This window comes from Neltuma alba, unplaced genomic scaffold, assembly GCF_004799145.2.
Source record: "Neltuma alba isolate B1F8T4 unplaced genomic scaffold, ASM479914v2 tig00003982_pilon, whole genome shotgun sequence".
Classification (NCBI taxonomy): Eukaryota; Viridiplantae; Streptophyta; class Magnoliopsida; order Fabales; family Fabaceae; genus Neltuma; species Neltuma alba.
Window position 1 is genome coordinate 18,736 of NW_021633506.1, and position 17,080 is coordinate 35,815.

Here is a 17,080-nt window from a genome sequence, read left to right on the forward strand (position 1 = left end):
TTCAAACCCATTTTAATTCCAACCAAGAAGCAAAGAAACAGTAACCTCAAACATTATATAAGGTTTCTGTGCACTGTTTTTTCATAACAGACTCTTTGGTAAACAGTAAAAATGATTCAACGCTACGCTACACAGGACCTGATCATATATACCGGCTTAAGTCGGATTATTATAACTCGAGATTTTCAGTCATCTAGAATCTTTCTATTCTTTTTCGTCCCCCCCCCCCCCAAAATATCTTTTCTGCACATTTCACGTGGACCAGACTTGACGAAGGAGCTGGTATCTAGCATTGGTGCTGGTGCGAGTGTTTAGTTCATTGGGCTTGTCTTGTCCATGAGCTGATGGAAATGAAGGCAGTTTATCAATGATGGATGTAAGAGGAGATTCCAGTTCCTCCAATTCCTCATCACTCGTATAGCCTCTCCGCTGAACAGCTGACGCATTTCTTGCCAAGTGAGACTTGCATCCTGCGTCTCCAACTTTCTCTGCCACATTAGCTGAGGAAGGAGGGCTATACACAACTGGAGCAGCAGCATATGGGAAACTTCTGGTTGAGTCTCCTGACAATCTTCTCTCCGCAATAAACTAAAACACCAAATTCAATAATATATTCAACAACTTCGTCTTAACACTTCCACAGCGCAAGATATATGCAGTGCTGTCGAGTAAAAAGATAGTATATGAACAGCCCTCCGCCAAAAACATAGCCTAAACAGGAAAGAAGCGTAGATCATACCTCGGCATTCAGCGCTTCTAAGACGGCACCAGGAACAGGGTCTGGACAGAACTCGTCCGGAGTGAAGTTGCAGAGTATCCGTTTAACCAATGGAAGACTAATAGATGGACAGACCTGTGTGGCATAAATATAATGAAGTGAGGGGAAGTGAGCTCGCAAGCAAAAGAAAAAGCTAAGGTAATGTCCTTCTATGAACAGTAGAATTAGTTCATAGGAACCTCTTGTCTGACATGTCTGTCCATAAGCATGTCTTTTGGGAGCATAAGGAGGTCACTCAAATCGTTCAGGAGAGGAAAAGATTGAGGTTCACCATCTCCACCCCGCCTGTCATGTTCACAGTTCTCATCTTCAGGTGCACAGGTTTCAGCATCCATCCCAAACATGTCAGTAAGCCATCGAGACCAATTTCCTACCTGCATTTCAGTTAGCTCTTCGTCAAACTAGAATTCTTATAGGCTTAAATTCTGGGATAAGAAATCCACATTATACGAAACTTGATTCGTTTTTCCATGTAAACACAATTTGATGTGAGTTGTATTGTTCATATCTTCATGGCTTCTGAAAAAATTCATAGCTGGTATTAATAATAGTTATATATATCTTTATGACCCCCCAAATTTTGTTTCTTCTCATAATTTCCCATTATGATTCAACACAATGTTCAAATAATGTATGGAAACAAGAAGTTGCAAGAAAAAGGAACGCACAGAATTTTTAAGTTGTGCACCAGACCCAAAGCTTAAATCTCCAGCTGGAATTGGCAGAACCTTTGAATCCACAATAGGGTCTGATACAGGATCAGTTGGAATCTCGTGGACTGACTCCCGCAGTATAGCATTGAACATTGCAACATCTAGTCTGCCTATGCACTGTTCCATGACCTGGAAAAAGAATTTAAATTCAAAGATAAAGATTAACAAACCTTCGGAGCCAGAGAAAGGGAAATTTAAATTATTTCCAACAAACAATAAAAACAAAGTACTGATGAAAACACACCATTCTAGCCAGTACAGGCAAACAACCACACTCGTGCCCTGCTGCTCGAACAGGACAAAGTCCTTGAAAAGCATCTTGAAAGGCATTTCTCCAAAGATTGATGGAAAAGCTTCCTTGCTTCTGATCACCCAAGGAAGGTCCCAACAACCTCCAAGTGGATCCATTTGCAGAGGAATTCCTGACTGGAGGCTGCATGTATGGAGTCAAAGCCTGAAAATACATGATGTTTCTCAGCTTACAGAGAATAATGAGACCACAGATCAACCTTACATGGCTTTCCATGACACATGAAATGAATTTGGCAGAACAGGGTTCCACCATGATCTCCGCATATAACTTAGCCATTGGTATATTATAAGATGGCCGGAATACAAAACATACCCGTCCCCATTAAACAGGCAGTAAGAATAACATAAAGAGAAGAGACTAGAGTTATACCTGCCACCACACTGACTCCACTATTCGAGAGAACACCCAAGATTCTACTTTTTCTAATGCAGATGTGAAGGTTCCTGTATCCTGCCAATCTTCGGCCAGCTGCAGAAGGCCATTCATGTGTTTACTATTGGAGTTCCCTTTCCATTTTGGTGCGTTAGGCTTCCCATTTGACTCAGCCAGCCGCCTAAGGGGGCTAGACTGACATGAATTCCCAAATGTTTGTGAAATTATTTCCCTCAGTGCAATGGTATTTGACAGCCAGAAACTTAACCTAAATAACACATCAAGAGCAGAACAGTCAATGTTTGTTGTTCATAGTCAATAGAGGTACATGACAACTTTCATAAAGCATGTACCTTGAAACATCATTACCACAAGACTTGGCAACCAAAACAAGGCCGGAAACAGCATTCCTAGCAATTGTAGCTCGCGTGTCTTGGGTCCAATGCTTACAAGCATGAATGTAGAGTCTGGAAAGACGCCGAGCAGGTGTGTGCACCTTGTGTGCTGAGCTTCCATGCTCCGGGACAACAGAATAAAGTGATATTTCAAGAGCAGCAACTTCCCTCAGCTCCTCCTCAAGTTTTTCAATTCTGAACTCCATTTCCTCAATTCTTGATTCCAAAGCTGCCACCTCCTCATGTTCACCATTTTCTTGGGCTTCAGCTTTTTCATCACTTTCATCTTCGCTTGCTAAACTGTGAGTACCATTTGAGGTTCCATCCAGGACATCAAGTTCCTTGATCTCTTGAACAGGTTTTTCATCAACTCCTTCAGAAGATTCTGACGAAGGTTTTGCAGGAAATTTTGCAGTCTTGTTATGCAAGGAGTTATTTTTGCTGGTAACTCCAGCATGCCCTCTATTTGAATTTCCAGGTTTTTTCTGATTGCTATTACTTGATACCTTCATCTGCACTGTATTTTCCCTTCTGTTAGTTCTCTCCCTTGACCTGTGATTACCTTCCGAGGAAATCACTTTTACCTTAGTTCTAGGATCTCTTGAAATTCTTTCTACTTTTTCATCCTCAACCATGATAGAATCTCCTTGGGATGATACCGAATCCTTCACTGTCTCAGTATCTGAACCCTCTTCATTACCTTCCTTCTGCTCTTTCTCCATATCACTAGAATGATCATGAAGTACATCGTTCTTGTTTTCTTTGGGAACCGTTTCATTATCTTTCACCTCGACAGGGGCCTCCTCAGACCTGCTGACATCATCTACATAATGTATAACCAAGCTTTCATAAGTTTCGGAAGCCTCTGAAACCGTGTTTGAATCATTTACAAAATTCTTTACTGTTGGCTTAATCTTTGATTCAGTTTCTTTTACATTCTCAGTTTTGGATGAATTATCTTGGCGCACTTTATTCTCTCTCCTTTCAGTTCTTCTAGAACTCTTTGCCTGACTATTCCTTGAAGCTTTTCTTTTGTCAATTTCTTTCATACTTTCAGATCTCTTCAACCATCAGTCAAATGAAGAAGCTGTACCAAAGGGAAAAAAATACAGCATTAACTAATCTTCGCAAAGCCACTAGAGCAGAAGGAAATTCTCAATTCCTGAGATGTGTAAGTTTACTTACTTCCCAATTCCTACGATGGTGCTCGCACGACCATTAAGGTACACTACAGAGAGAACCTCTATCAGCCGCTATATCGGAGATAGAGGGCCCGGTCAGGTCTACCTGCGCATAGAATGCCTTCATCAGTTCTTCTAGACGAGCTAAAGGCTCAAAGAACCAGGTATATTTGAAGAATTGGCTAAAAAATATTGATGTCATGCCAAAGTAAATGGCAGAAATGGGAAAAGGGAAAACAATGAAGAGGCAGGTTGAAGTAGAAAGACAGGCAATTTATTTAGTTGGCCAGAAGAACGAGACAAGCAACTGAGCATTCATCGAGTTACAACGTCAGGCAGGGAAGTAAATGATGCAAAGTCTTTCAAAATAATGACTATCTAAATATGCATTGTTAAAGTACCAGAGGATGCAGAAGAAACCAATATAAGACACCTGAACAGGCGCTAAGAAGTTCGAATGGCACACAGTTTTAAAGCAATGAAAGCAACATCGTATTGATATTCGGCGAAATTTTGTAATAAATGATATCTCATATACAATTTACGAAAGCAAAACTTGTAAAAGACGAGCTCAAAAGTAAATTGCAGAAAGGAGAAAAAATATTCGCATGGATAGTTGAGATGCGTTGTTCTCTATCATCGACGGCTTAAAAGAGAGCAGAGAAAGAAAGGGGCCTCACAACGAGAAGCTAAAGGTATCGGCAAACGAATCATGCATTGGTGTATTTATTTACACCTGAAAATCTTAATGCTTTGAATGTTCTTTGTTTTTTTTTTTTTTTGATAAAGTTGCTTTGAATGTTCTCTGCAAGATAAAGAAGAAAGAATGGCGCAAGTCGAGAAAACTGTTTGTGTGAAAAACCAATAAAAAAAAGACCCTCCAATCAAAATTCTAACCAGAGATTACAATAATTTAAGAACCAATCATTATCAGTAGTGTGTCAGCAATCTTGTCGTCTAATTCGCGCCTTTGCCTAAGGTAATAATATTGTTTGGTGAAAGAATCGATGAATCAGGACATGCGGCAACACTGTTGATGAATTTTTCATTCAGCAGTAACAAAGCAAGGGCTCCATTCCATAATTACCGATAAAAACGAACAGGGCTTGCGCAGTAGTAAGTGAAACAGAGTGTGATGTCCATATGCAAACCTGAGGGAGCAACGCGTGCATAAGAACAGAGAATGGATGGTTCTTATAAACTAAAACTCAACGGAATGCAAACATGACATCCCTTTCCACTAACGAACAAAAACAAGAATCAAATTTCAGTCACAATGACTCGTAGCGGCACATGCTGTCGGAATTCAACTAGACCCTCCAGACAATGTTTTTCAGATCTTAAGACTATCACCGTTCACCAAAACAAAAACCACGGAGTTATTGAGCGCTCATTGGATATATACTAGCAAGAGAGTAACTCGCCAGCAGAATCCCGAGCGAAGAATGCATACATACAAGAAGAGCGAACATGACCTGAGAAACAACCGGTTCCAGAACAGAGACGACACCATATCGAACGCGAACAAATTGCATACAAAGAATCAAGCATAGATGATGAAACAGGGTAGAAAGAACAGGATCTAGATACCAAGTGTTCCGCGGATCATGATAGAAATTTAGATGGCATGTGAACAACTCGAAGTTTGGGAGGGGGTGAAGTCAAATCTGAATCTGAGTCCCTTGACGTGTCACGTGAAGCAGACAGAAAAAGGACGAAGACGGAAAGCACGAAGACAGCCCGAGAACGCAAGAGTACGCTCAGAAAGCTGTGATAAACAGAGAACGGAAAGGGGTAAAGTATATGAAACATACAAACAACTTTTATCTCTGCTTCCGCTGCCCTGCACACTCTTCAAGAACTTCTAATAATGGCAGAAGGTCCTGGGAATTCACCCATTTGCTTTCCTTTGAAGAATTGCTTTCGCGCACATTGAGCTTCGTGTTTTTCTCCGCCCGTCCCTCTCTGGTCGTAGTTGAGAGAAGCGTGTGAGTGTGGCTACCGAGCAGTGGCATGCAAGGCTGTGAGGCAAAGAGTGCGCGAACGTGACATTTAAAACGGAAGGGTGGTAAGTGAGGGTGAGTGGATGTCAGGGACGTGGTGGCTGTACGGAATGGAGGGAGGGGGACTGAAATTTACCGGGAAAGGCTGTCGGTGGCGGAAAGTAACCGGCTATTGGCGGTGATTCTACGCGTTATGTGTAAGCTTATTCCGGTATACCTAAACTGCCATCATGGCCTTGTTGAATTTACGGTCTTGTCGTTGACCGCATCTTGTCTCGGCTCACCTCATGTTCCACAGACACAGCGCCCCATAGGCCATCCTGCGGAAAACTGTTGACCTTCGAATTTGATCCGCTTTCACCCGTGCGTTAAATCAATAATGACATCCACAACGTATATTTATAAAATGTAGTACTACATTTTATAAGTAGTTTAGTTTAGTACACATCCTACTGTGAATTTGATTTTTTTTTTTTAACATGGGATAAACTAAGAGGGCACGAGGTAAATTAACACACAAACACACTCGCACACAAAAGTAAATTTGATTTGGTTTGTCACTTGCTTTTTCAAGATTCATTAGAATGACCAAATAGACCTGTTAATTTGTCCTGTTATTAGTTCAAGGCTCAAGAGTTAAACCCTTAAGCTTCCTTGGATACTGTAGACATCATTAGCAAATGAAGCCACGAACTTTAAAAATAAATAAATAAATGTTACTTAAATAATTTTGAGTATTTTAAAACACTCTTGTCCTTTCACGAGAAGCTAGAACGCGATTGGAAAACAAGCACTTATCCAATGGAAAGAGCATCAGTTTAAAAACATTAATGTTTGGAAATGGAATGATCGCGTTTTATCACTCAAAACACCTAATTTCAGCGCTAGATTTGGTGGATGCTTTAAAGGAAAGGCCCAAACCTGCAACGAAAATGGCATATAGTGATTAAAAAAGAAAAGAGTGTTGGTTAAGCCCTAATTAGGAGCTGGGGGTGAATGAAGATCCAAGCCTTGTGGTTGCGTCGTCTTTGTCACGTGAGGCGTCATGTTCCACTTGGCCTCTGTTCTTTACTCCCACACACCATTCTCATTTTGTGGTTAGGTTTCCTATTTTGGTGTCCTCTCTTGCATTTTCAGTTATTGTTGCTTTTAGCTCCCAAACAGGTCCTTCTTGACTGCTTGAATGACAAAAGGGTCCGTTTCAGAACATAGGGAGGCCAAAAAAAAAAAGAGCGCCTAGATTTAGAAGCGAATTTATCCTTTTTCCCTGTTCTCGGTTATCGTGTGTCCACTGTGACTGTGCGTTTCAGGGGTTGTTTAAATTAGCTTTTTAAAAGCAATAATATGCTTCGATTTCTTTTAGTGTTTCTAAAAGGTTGTCAAACAATCGGCTAGTCTAATACTCCTCCGGTCCTTATTATAAGATTCAATTTGACTTTTTATTTGGTCCTAATTATAAGACCCAATCCATTTTCTCTCTTATATTTATGCATTTTTTTCCAAGATAATCCTTCTAATAATGATAGTTTTAGCCAATATACTTAATTAGCAAGGATATTTTAGGAATAACAACACTTATTTATTATAAATAACCAACTTAACTTACTTCTTTAATCTCCTCAAATAAGTCAATTGGGTCTTATAATTAAGACCGGAGGAGAATTTGATTAAAAAATAGCTAGTGAGAAATTACGTTTTAGACTATCAATGCTATTCAAGCTGGGGGATCACAAAATCAGCAAGTGAAGTTGGTAATAATTTAAAAACACACGCACGCACTCAATAATTGAATGATGTTTGGTTAAATATATTTGGGTCACTGGCTTGAAACTGTGATTTAATGCCTGAAAACATTGGTGGGCAGGTGAGAAATAGGAAGCACGAACATGTAGTCTTTTTTTTTTTTTTTTTCTGTTAAAGTATAAGTATCCTCTTATTAAATATAATTCTATTCGAGACATCGTTAGGCATTAAACGTAGGCACCTATCCCAACAGGTATTCAAATCTTGATTGGTCACATTATAAAAGACTAGCCTCTTCTGCTAGATTTAATCCGTATCGGTAAACATGTAGTCTTATGCATACGGCGTGGGATGAAATGATCTTTGGGCCGCCACTCCTATATTCACAAATACAACATTCCTCCATGCCTTACATGAATTATTTTATTTGTTTCCCAGAGGACAGCTAAACGGCACTCTAATAACGTATGAGCATATACAATGTCCGCATCAATAGCCAGCACACTGACCGCGAATGAGAATAACCTATTTTAATTTTTTATGGCATTAATAATTTATTAATTTAAGTCTGGTCAAAATTTTTTTATTAATTTAAGTAGATAAAAGAATTGATTAAATTAGTTATTTATAATCAATAAGTGTTATTTTTTTAAAAAAATCTTACTAAAAACTTTTAAGATGGTCAGCTAAAAAAATAAAATAAATTAATACTTTATATTTAAAATTAAATTGAATATTAAAACTTTTATATTAAGAACAGAGGTGATATTTGACATCTTTAAAATCAATAAAAATCTCAAAGGGGGAGATAATGGGAGAAAATCTATGTATGTTGTTTGGGAATGCCAAAACAAAGTTGTTGAATAAAACAAAGGGCGGGGAAATGACAAAAAGGGGCTCGATCACTTGAACGGAATGAATTATTCAGTCGGTGTGATGGAAGAGTGCGGATCCCACCATTGGAAAACAAGCATCTCCGGTGGGACCCTTGAATATCGCCAAATGAAGGGATGAGTAACGCCGACCGTCGGTGGCACTGCTGGCACCGGCTTACACATCTCATCAAGAGCTTTTTTTTCCCATATTTTGTATATATTTATTATTATATTTAATGTTTATGATCCCGCCGCGAAAAAGGCCACTGTCGGGTTTCCTGTGCTAATCAACAGAGTATCTGTTTGGGTGAAATGGCCTTGTCGATTCTCAAATTTCATTTTCTGTACTTGGTTTATGTGACACAGTTTATATCTATTGTTTTTATTTTGTTCACCAAATACTATATTATATAGATTCGTCCAAATCCGAAAAATGCATATAAAAAACCTCGTGAAGATCTGAGACCCAAGGCAGACGATAAGAGTGTGTCAACATGCTTCAGCGTCTGAGCTTGCCTTTATTATTATTGTTGTTGTTCAATACAATCAATTTAAGAAATCTCACACGCCAAATACGCAGACAGACCTAACGCCGAATTCGATTCCGATGAGTTTGTGCTTCGCTTATTTGGAAAACTTTTCGTATGGTGCTGACTTCAAAAAAAAAAAAAAGTTTAAAAATGAAGGATAACATGAAGGAGCTGAGGAGGGTGGGGCATGAGCACCGGAGCACGTGGGTTATGCCTTTATGTTTTTTTTTTTCCTTTTTTGGCCAACAGGGTTATGCCTTCATGTAATACAGCCGCATGTTCATGCATCTATCCTAATCATTGTTTTTGGGGCTGACCACTTGGCCTTTTTATATTCTACTTCTTCCCCCAACAATTAACCTTTCTTTTTTCTTTTTTTGCCTGACCCAACAATTAACCTTTCACACGTTAAACTATTTCAGTAATTCTAATTCTTTTCCCGATTCGGGATTTTGTTGACTGAGTTTATTGTTTCCCATGATTTTGAATCTGTTATATATTTATATATAAACCTATAAGCAAGGAAACATGACGCAGAAGATATATTGGAGAGCAAGACATGTCATTCTGGCTATGCTGGCCTGCCTGCCATGGGATCGTTGTTTTGATTTTGTGTGGGAGCCAAAGATTTGACTGCACTAGTTAATTGCCTCGTTGATTGGTTTGTGTCAGAGTGCTGTGTTCCCTGCTGTATCTATCCTACCACTTCTGCATTTTCATATATATTCAAACTATGGGATGGAGTTTCGTTTTGGTGAGCATATAAAACTCATTAGATTTAGCTGTGTATATTTTATTTGGATGATTGATATTTATTTGGATGATTTTTATTTATTTAAAATAATTATTTTAATATGTATAAAATCTAAAATAAAAATAATATATTAAATATTATTTTTTTAAAAGATAATTTTTTATTTAAAAGTAATTAATTAAAGATTTTAAATCTAGACTGTTCAAATCAGATATAAACAACTTAGATCTGATGGGTTTAGAACACTTATCAAAGTGATAAGTACTGAAACTAAATCCACAAACTATGAGGCTTCTTCTTCCTCTTACACTGAATGTCCCAACATTTCGGATCTGCCTCAACGCATGTGTAATTGCTGCTTCTTTATTAAAATTTAGATCCATCTACCATCTTTCTTAATTTGACTGAGTATTAGTGATTTCTCTCTCTAAAAAAGGGCCAAAAAAAAAAAAAGAAACAAAAAGTTTAGCATCGCTTTCTTTCTTTCTTTCTTTCTTTTCTTTTTTTTTTTTGAGTTTTTGTTGGTCAGAGAACATGGGGGCTTCATTCGTGTTGTGTGTAATCAGATGCTGACTCGAAAACAGTGGGCATATATCATGCCCAACCCTCTCAGGTTCCTGTGTCTGATTCTTCATCCACCTCCATGTTGTATATTATTCTCAGTTACGCTTAACCCCGCGGATTCAAGGAGCTCAGAAGTGTTTTTAATCTCATTGATTTTAAATTCAATCGTCATTCTTAATTATTATACTCCTTTGATTTAGCTAAATATTAACCACAGCATGTTATCCGCAGAGATCTAAGGGCCAAGCCCATGGTGGGAGTCCGAAGTCTCCCCCCACCCCCAAAAAAACCAGGAAAAACATACAAGGAAGAAGGAAAAATCACTTTTTTTTTTTAATAAAGATCTAAATAAAACTGAGTACAAAGAGTAACAAATCAAGTACAATGACTTGTTTGGTTAAAACAAAAACAAAAAAACAAAAACAAATGACTTGTTGGGCCGGCCCGGAATACAACCCCCAGCAACACCTTTGCATGCGGTACGCAGGTCGAGTGTGTCCATAATAACACCTGTACTCTCAAGGAGATACACATATATCAAATAACAAATATCAAAAGTATTTTAGACACAAGGAGTTGCAATTGCCAAACAATTCAATGTTTCATAAATATACTCTGCTTCAGGATGTGATATATCCCCTGAAGTGAATCCCTGCATGACCCCGTTTACTTCAATACAGCTCCAGCCTGGTTTCTTCTTGAGATTTTTCTCAGTCATGGCTGTCCTAAGTTCTTCAACTTCATCCCATCTTCCAGCACTTGCTTTGACATTACTCAACAAAGTATAATAACCAGCGTTGTCAGGTTCTAATTTCAGAAGTCTTTCTGCTGCATATTCCCCAACTTTCTGGTTTCCATAAACTCTGGAAGACGCTAGAAGAGCACCCCAAATCCTGCTATCAGGCAGAACAATCATTTTCAGTATTATGGATAAGGCTTCCTTGAGCAACCCGTGTCGACCTAAAAGATCCACGAAGCAGGTCTGGTGATCCAAAGCTGGTTCAATACCAAAATCCCATTTCATGGTGCAGTAAATTTTGCAGCCTTCACTCACAAGACCAGAGTGGCTGCAAGCAGATAATAAGCTTACGAAGGTGACAGAGTTTGGCTGAACTCTTTGTTCAATCATTAATGCGAAATAGTTGAGGGCTTCATAGCCAAAACCATGGGACCCAAACCCCTCAATCATAGTTGTCCATGCTACGACATCTTTGCTCGATAACCTACCAAAATATGCTCGAGCTGAAGAAATGCTACCGCCTTTTACGTACATGTTTAAAATGGAGTTTTCCAGTTGTGCAATGTCTTCCTCAATTCCATTAAACAAGTTCTTCACAAGGAAACCATGAACTCCTTTGCCTAATTTCAGAGCACCTAGATTAGCGTATGCATCAATTAGATTTCTCCAAATTACAGGATCAGGATCAGGGTTTGTTGCTTGCAATTGCTGGAATAGAGTTATGGTCTCCATAAAATGACCGTTTTGAATAAAACCTGACATCATAGCACTCCAAGCAATGTTACTCTTGTATTGAATTTCTCTGAACAAGTCAACAGATCTTTCCAATTTCCCACATTTTGCGTAAAAATCGAGCAAAGAAGTCAGCAAAATATCATCAGATAGTCCTGTTTTTATGACTAAGCAATGGACGCTTTGACCCTCAGAAAGACTACAAGACTTTGCGATTGCTGATAAAACTAGGGTTAAAGTCTGAATGTTCCACGAAAAATCTGCTCCACCATGCATTTCCTTAAAAATACGAGATACTTCCATGATATTTCCTTTTATTCCGTGAAAGGAAATCAAAATGTTCCAGGAAACAATGTCTTTTCTGTGAATTTCACTGAAAACAGTTTCCACGCATTCTGTACTCCCAGTGTTAGCATACATGCTCAAAACAGCATTTTGCAATGAAGCATCCCTTAACAACCCACTCTTTATGGCATACCCATGAACTTGGCTTCCATCCCTCAGAGTCTTAGAGGCACAACATGCTCGCAACATGACAAGTAGAGTCACCGAATTCGGCTCCAATTCCGTCCTCATTTTGTTGAACAAATGAGAGGCGACACTAACATGTCTCTCGGAAATATATCCAGAAATTAGAGATGTCCAGGAAACCAAATCTCTGTGAAACATAACATCAAACAAGTTACGTGCAGAGGTGACGCACCCGCATTTCACATAGACGTCGATCATGGTATTGTAAAAATATAAATCAATATCCAAACCCATTTGAATTGCTTGACAGTGGAACATTTTTGCAAACACAGCATCGCTTCGGATGGCAGATAAAGCCTGGTTTATTGCAGGAAAAGTAAATGCATCATGGAGAACACCCGCTATTCTCATCTGTTTGTACAATAAAAAGGCCGCGCGGGGAAGTCCCAACTCAACCAGGGTCTTAATAACCAAATTCCACATCATCGTATCAGGCTCTTTCCTTAGAGTTCTTATAATCCCAAGGACACTTCCCAGATCATGGAATCGAGCATACAAGGTTATGAGCTTTGAAGCAACGGATTTAGATAACAATGCATCCGAGACAATAAGAGCGGCGTGGACTTTCTTCACAGAGTAAAGATCCACGCATGAATGAAATAGCGAACACGGAAGAGACGGTGGAGCAGGGACACAGTGATATAGGAGTTTCAGGTGATGGGTGTGAAGTAGGAGAGGAGGTGCAGAGATGACAGATAAAGAGTGTAAACGTCGAAGGACATTAGGAAGGAACGGAATATTGAAAAGAGTAAGCAGAGGAGGATTTCTTGTCAACCCTTGGGCAATTAAATTGATGTGAAGCTGAGATTTCGAAAGTAATACAAGCAATAGATTTGCCTGGTTCAAGTTTAATTCAACGAATGTGTCTTCTTCGGTTGGACACGCATGTATTTCTGGTGTTGAGCTTGACTCGTCGAAGCTTTTGATTGCAGTAGTTTCCAAAATATGAATGATAAAGTTTGAACCCTGGAAGGCTGGAACTCACGTTCTGGCCTCATTGGAACCATAAGAACTCAGTAACTAATTTGCAGGCTTTTTAGGATAAACATCGCGCAACGAAGAATATCCCTGGCAGGCACATCTACCCATTCCCCCGCGAGCCGGATTTTAATCGAAGCCTAACGTACAATCATTTTACCAATCCCAAGGGAACTGCCCGTACGATCACACACTCGGATATTCTTTGATACGTGCACAATCAGTATGTACTTATGAAGATTAGATCCGTTTATTGAACCAATTATACTGTACATAATTGTGTTTTGTTATAATTTATTTCATGACATATGGGATTAGATTTTCAAACATGAGAGAGCGTGTGAAAAGGAAAAAAAGTAGTATACTGTTTTGTCTTCGTAACTCAACATACTACCCCAAAAAATCGTTTTTTAATATTTCAACTGCATAGGCTGCTTGAACTTGTCACCATAAACGTTTGTCACAAAATTGGATGTATTTGGAATACTTGTTTCAGTCAAACAGTCAAACGCCACGAAATAGTCCCACAAATTTAAAAAAAAAAAAAAAGGATCAATCCCATCGCAATGGAGGCACAGGAGAGCAAGACAATAAAATGCGGTGCAGCAAGCCCTGCTCAACAAATAGCGAAATTTGATCTTCAGTTTGATAGAAACAGGAAAAAAAAAAAAAAAAAAGGGAAGTACAATATTCAACACGTTATTCGAAATTAAAGTAGCTTGTTTCACGCACCTCCACAGAAAGAACCAATAATCTAAATAGCAGTCAATAAACAAAGCAACAATCTCCCATGAAAGTTCAGTAACAGTTCACTCTATGGTCTTACAATCTGAATCAACCAATAACCTCATGAATGAAGTATTGGATTGAGTGACCCCTATAGTTAGTATACATAGTAATAATATTTTTTCTAATAAGAATGGCATACCAATTCTTCTTCCTGGTTTAGGAAAATCCCGGTTTCCGACCCACAAATAGAAGGCACGGAAACCCTGCTGAATGTGGATGCTTCTCAAATCACAGCTAACTGCTAATTCTATATTTTGTATATACACTACTCTTCTACCAGCTGCTGATACAACTTCTATGCGCCTTCACAGTTCCATCTTCAACTGATTTGAGTGCAGAGTTGCTGTATCACAACATAAATTTTCAGTCTTAAAAGTTGTCCTTTTCAATGTTTCCGGCATAGTTTAGTTAAAAATAAACTGTCTAGCCGCTTGTATTTTTTCATGATAACACCTGAAGTCCTTTCCCGCAATTTATAACTTCCTACAATAATCTAAGTGACAGAAACGCCAAATTTCATTTATTCAAATTTAATTACAACTTTCAAACGATCTTTAGACCTTTGGTGTTCAATTGTTTCATTTAATCGGTTTAAAAGAAGAAGATAGAAGGCGGCAAATAGTTCCAATATCTGGAGACTTGTGGAAGCCCAATGCCAATGGCTATAGGAAACAATACGGATGAAGTTAGAACTAGAAAAGCTTTTGCGATTTGGGCTTTTAAGATGGACGCATATGCAGTTAAAGCTGTAGCCAAGAGCCTAAGATGTACCTGAATTTGCTGACGAGTCATAACTCAAAAAAGAGTTATCTGGAGTGATAAAGTTATGGTTTCCTCCTTCTCTGCCCCAAAGTGGTTGGTGGAATGCATCAACATGCCACTGTTGTTGATATTGCTGTCTGTTTCCATTGACTGGGATTTCCGGCCACATCAAAGGTGCAACCGTGCTGGGGAAATTACAATCCATGAGAGATGCACCCTATGAGTTAACGAAGGAGAACTGTCAGCTACTATAAATTAATTAAATTCCAGGATCCACTAATCCTATTTAAGGATATAAAGGCACAATGACGTTAATCACAAAGTTAGAGTGCTCATAATCAGGTCAGATTCATGAAATATAGAGCAAGACCTGTGTGTGAGAGTGTGTGTCAACTGAAGAGAAAGCTTTAATCGGCTCGGCTGACATTCATTTTCATAAATCAATTCACATTTCTCAGTAGGTCCGGCGCAACATCTTGCAGAATGAATAGAATCACAATGTTTGAGTTTTGACTACGAACCATTTTCTTTCATTTACACTGCCGCCAGCCCCAAGTTCAAGTTCACCATTTGAAAATTTTGAACAAAGAACCATATCAAACATAAATACAATTAGATGGGATTATCATCACATAAAAGTTGCTTTTTTACTGGTTAGCATCACATTTGATTTCTCTTTCTAGAGAAGGGGGAAGCAAATCAGCTAAGAATGCAAGATCTTCTATATTCCATTCCAGCAACTTCATAAAGCGAAAAAAATTAACTTGTCCATTGCACCACAAGACTCCCCAAAGCCAAAAACAAATAAACATATTTTCGGAAATAGAAAAGATCATTGAGGAAGTGAGATCAATTATTACTTACTTCTGTAGCCAATATGCTGTCAAGGTTGAAGTCAATTCTTGGATTAACCGTGGCCAATTTCATTGATAAGAACTGAAATCAGAGTGACTCAATCAGCAGAAGATCATGTCGATATTAGATAACTTAAACTTCACTACATTGCGTCATCAATACCAAAATCCTTATTCCTTCTAATCTTCTGCCATTAGTAACACTTTCGGTATCAGTTCAGTTGCCATGCCAACTCAGTTAGACACAACGATGTTTCAAGAAAACATTTTCTGCAAATTGTCTGTCACTTTATATCGTCATATATCTACACTAAACTAAGCAATGCGCAATTCTAGGAGTCTGCTATTTCAAGCCACAAGTCCACAATGCAGGACTTGCTATTGAACGAAACTCACCTTCCTTTTCTTGGGGAAAAAAATAATTAAAGGGAAATGGTAAATCATGAAGTCCAAAATGAATAAGATTGGGACTGCTTAAAGATTTAGGGCTTACGGTTAAGTAATATTTTTTTGTTTTCATTGAGTGGATTAGGACCGCCAAAATATTCCATAATCTCATAGAAGCCATACAGACTGTCGATTTTGAGGGTTCAGAAAAACGGCCATGGCGTAAACTTTATCCATAGTTATATTCAGTACCAGCTAATGACAACCTAGCCTTCCAATGGTTTCTTAAACAATTTTGGAAAATGTCTTAGGGGTCTGACCTCCACTTGTCGCTGTAGAGATTGCACATGGTTGATGATTTCATCCAGAACCAATGCAGTTCCCGATATCTGTAGAGCAAATCTTTTTCAAGTCAGATATCTAGTTGCTTGCATCAATAACTACCACGGAAAAACATTAACACAATTGAAATGATGCCCCGCAGGATCTTTGTCTATGTAATTAAAACTTCATAACCCAAAGTAAACAATGTGCAAGTTATGGCTTAAATTCAGGAGACAATTTAGTAGGCTCATAGATCATGACTCTGGAGTATATCTAAGCCCGACATTTAATCCAAGTCAGTTTGGTGTCTTGAAGTTGAACACTTGAATTATTATCCCCCGTAGATAAACCCCAGGAGCAATTCTTCAAAAGCATGTATGAAACAACATAAATCAGATGCTGCACGATGATAAATTATCTAGTAGCCAAACACCAAGTCAAGCCCACACTCCCTAATATTATCAGTACACCTCAAACTACTCAAAATAAACCCCCCCCCCCCCCCCAAAAAAAAAAAGGAGTGATGAATCCTAAGGTTTGTATTTAACTTGCGTTTAGATGACATTCATTTAACATGTACAATATCCCAAGCCACTTAGGGCTGCCGTTAGGTAGATGCGCCAAAAGTATGAACTGTTTTCTCATCTTCTTTTTCGTCATCCCACAATGATGTATACCGAACTCGGAGATAATGGCATCATCACCTTCACAAGAAGGGATTAAAACTTCAATTATACAAGGGACCCACGGATACGAGTTTCAA

General features: G+C 38.6%; 3 protein-coding genes across 10 annotated transcripts in view; all 3 read right to left on the minus strand.

The window, feature by feature from the left end:
• Positions 1-17,080, minus strand: part of LOC114743214 (uncharacterized) — a 19,452-nt gene continuing 2,372 nt past the window's right edge. The window contains exons 1-9 of one of the 6 annotated variants that reach the window (XM_028931407.1): positions 5,567-5,746; positions 3,757-3,858; positions 2,530-3,658; positions 2,174-2,444; positions 1,736-1,945; positions 1,447-1,620; positions 958-1,152; positions 740-853; positions 1-588 (exon numbers count right to left, since the gene is read on the minus strand). In XM_028931407.1, the coding sequence (XP_028787240.1) occupies positions 253-588; positions 740-853; positions 958-1,152; positions 1,447-1,620; positions 1,736-1,945; positions 2,174-2,444; positions 2,530-3,620 (2,391 nt within the window). In that variant the 5' untranslated portion in view covers positions 3,621-3,658; positions 3,757-3,858; positions 5,567-5,746 and the 3' untranslated portion in view covers positions 1-252. Of the gene's footprint in view, positions 589-739; positions 854-957; positions 1,153-1,446; positions 1,621-1,735; positions 1,946-2,173; positions 2,445-2,529; positions 3,659-3,756; positions 3,859-4,153; positions 4,376-4,432; positions 4,489-5,342; positions 5,747-17,080 lie in introns of those variants that run through there. The other 5 variants (XM_028931409.1, XM_028931408.1, XM_028931411.1 and 2 more) reach the window with 5 other exon arrangements.
• Positions 10,784-13,221, minus strand: LOC114743209 (pentatricopeptide repeat-containing protein At4g19191, mitochondrial-like). The gene is made up of 2 exons (XM_028931404.1): positions 13,189-13,221; positions 10,784-13,024 (listed from the first exon to the last, which is right to left on the minus strand). The coding sequence occupies exons 1-2, from the start codon at positions 13,219-13,221 to the stop codon at positions 10,784-10,786; spliced, it is 2,274 nt and encodes a 757-aa protein (XP_028787237.1).
• Positions 13,881-17,080, minus strand: part of LOC114743217 (transcription factor bHLH48-like) — a 22,206-nt gene continuing 19,006 nt past the window's right edge. For 2 of the 3 annotated variants that reach the window (XM_028931417.1, XM_028931416.1), the window contains 4 exons: positions 16,314-16,382; positions 15,617-15,688; positions 14,762-14,969; positions 13,881-14,333 (listed from right to left, as the gene is read on the minus strand). In XM_028931417.1, coding sequence (XP_028787250.1) covers positions 14,296-14,333; positions 14,762-14,969; positions 15,617-15,688; positions 16,314-16,382 — 387 coding nt within the window. In that variant the 3' untranslated portion in view covers positions 13,881-14,295. The remainder of the gene's footprint in view (positions 14,334-14,761; positions 14,970-15,616; positions 15,689-16,313; positions 16,383-17,080) is intronic. The other variant, XM_028931418.1, reaches the window with a different exon arrangement.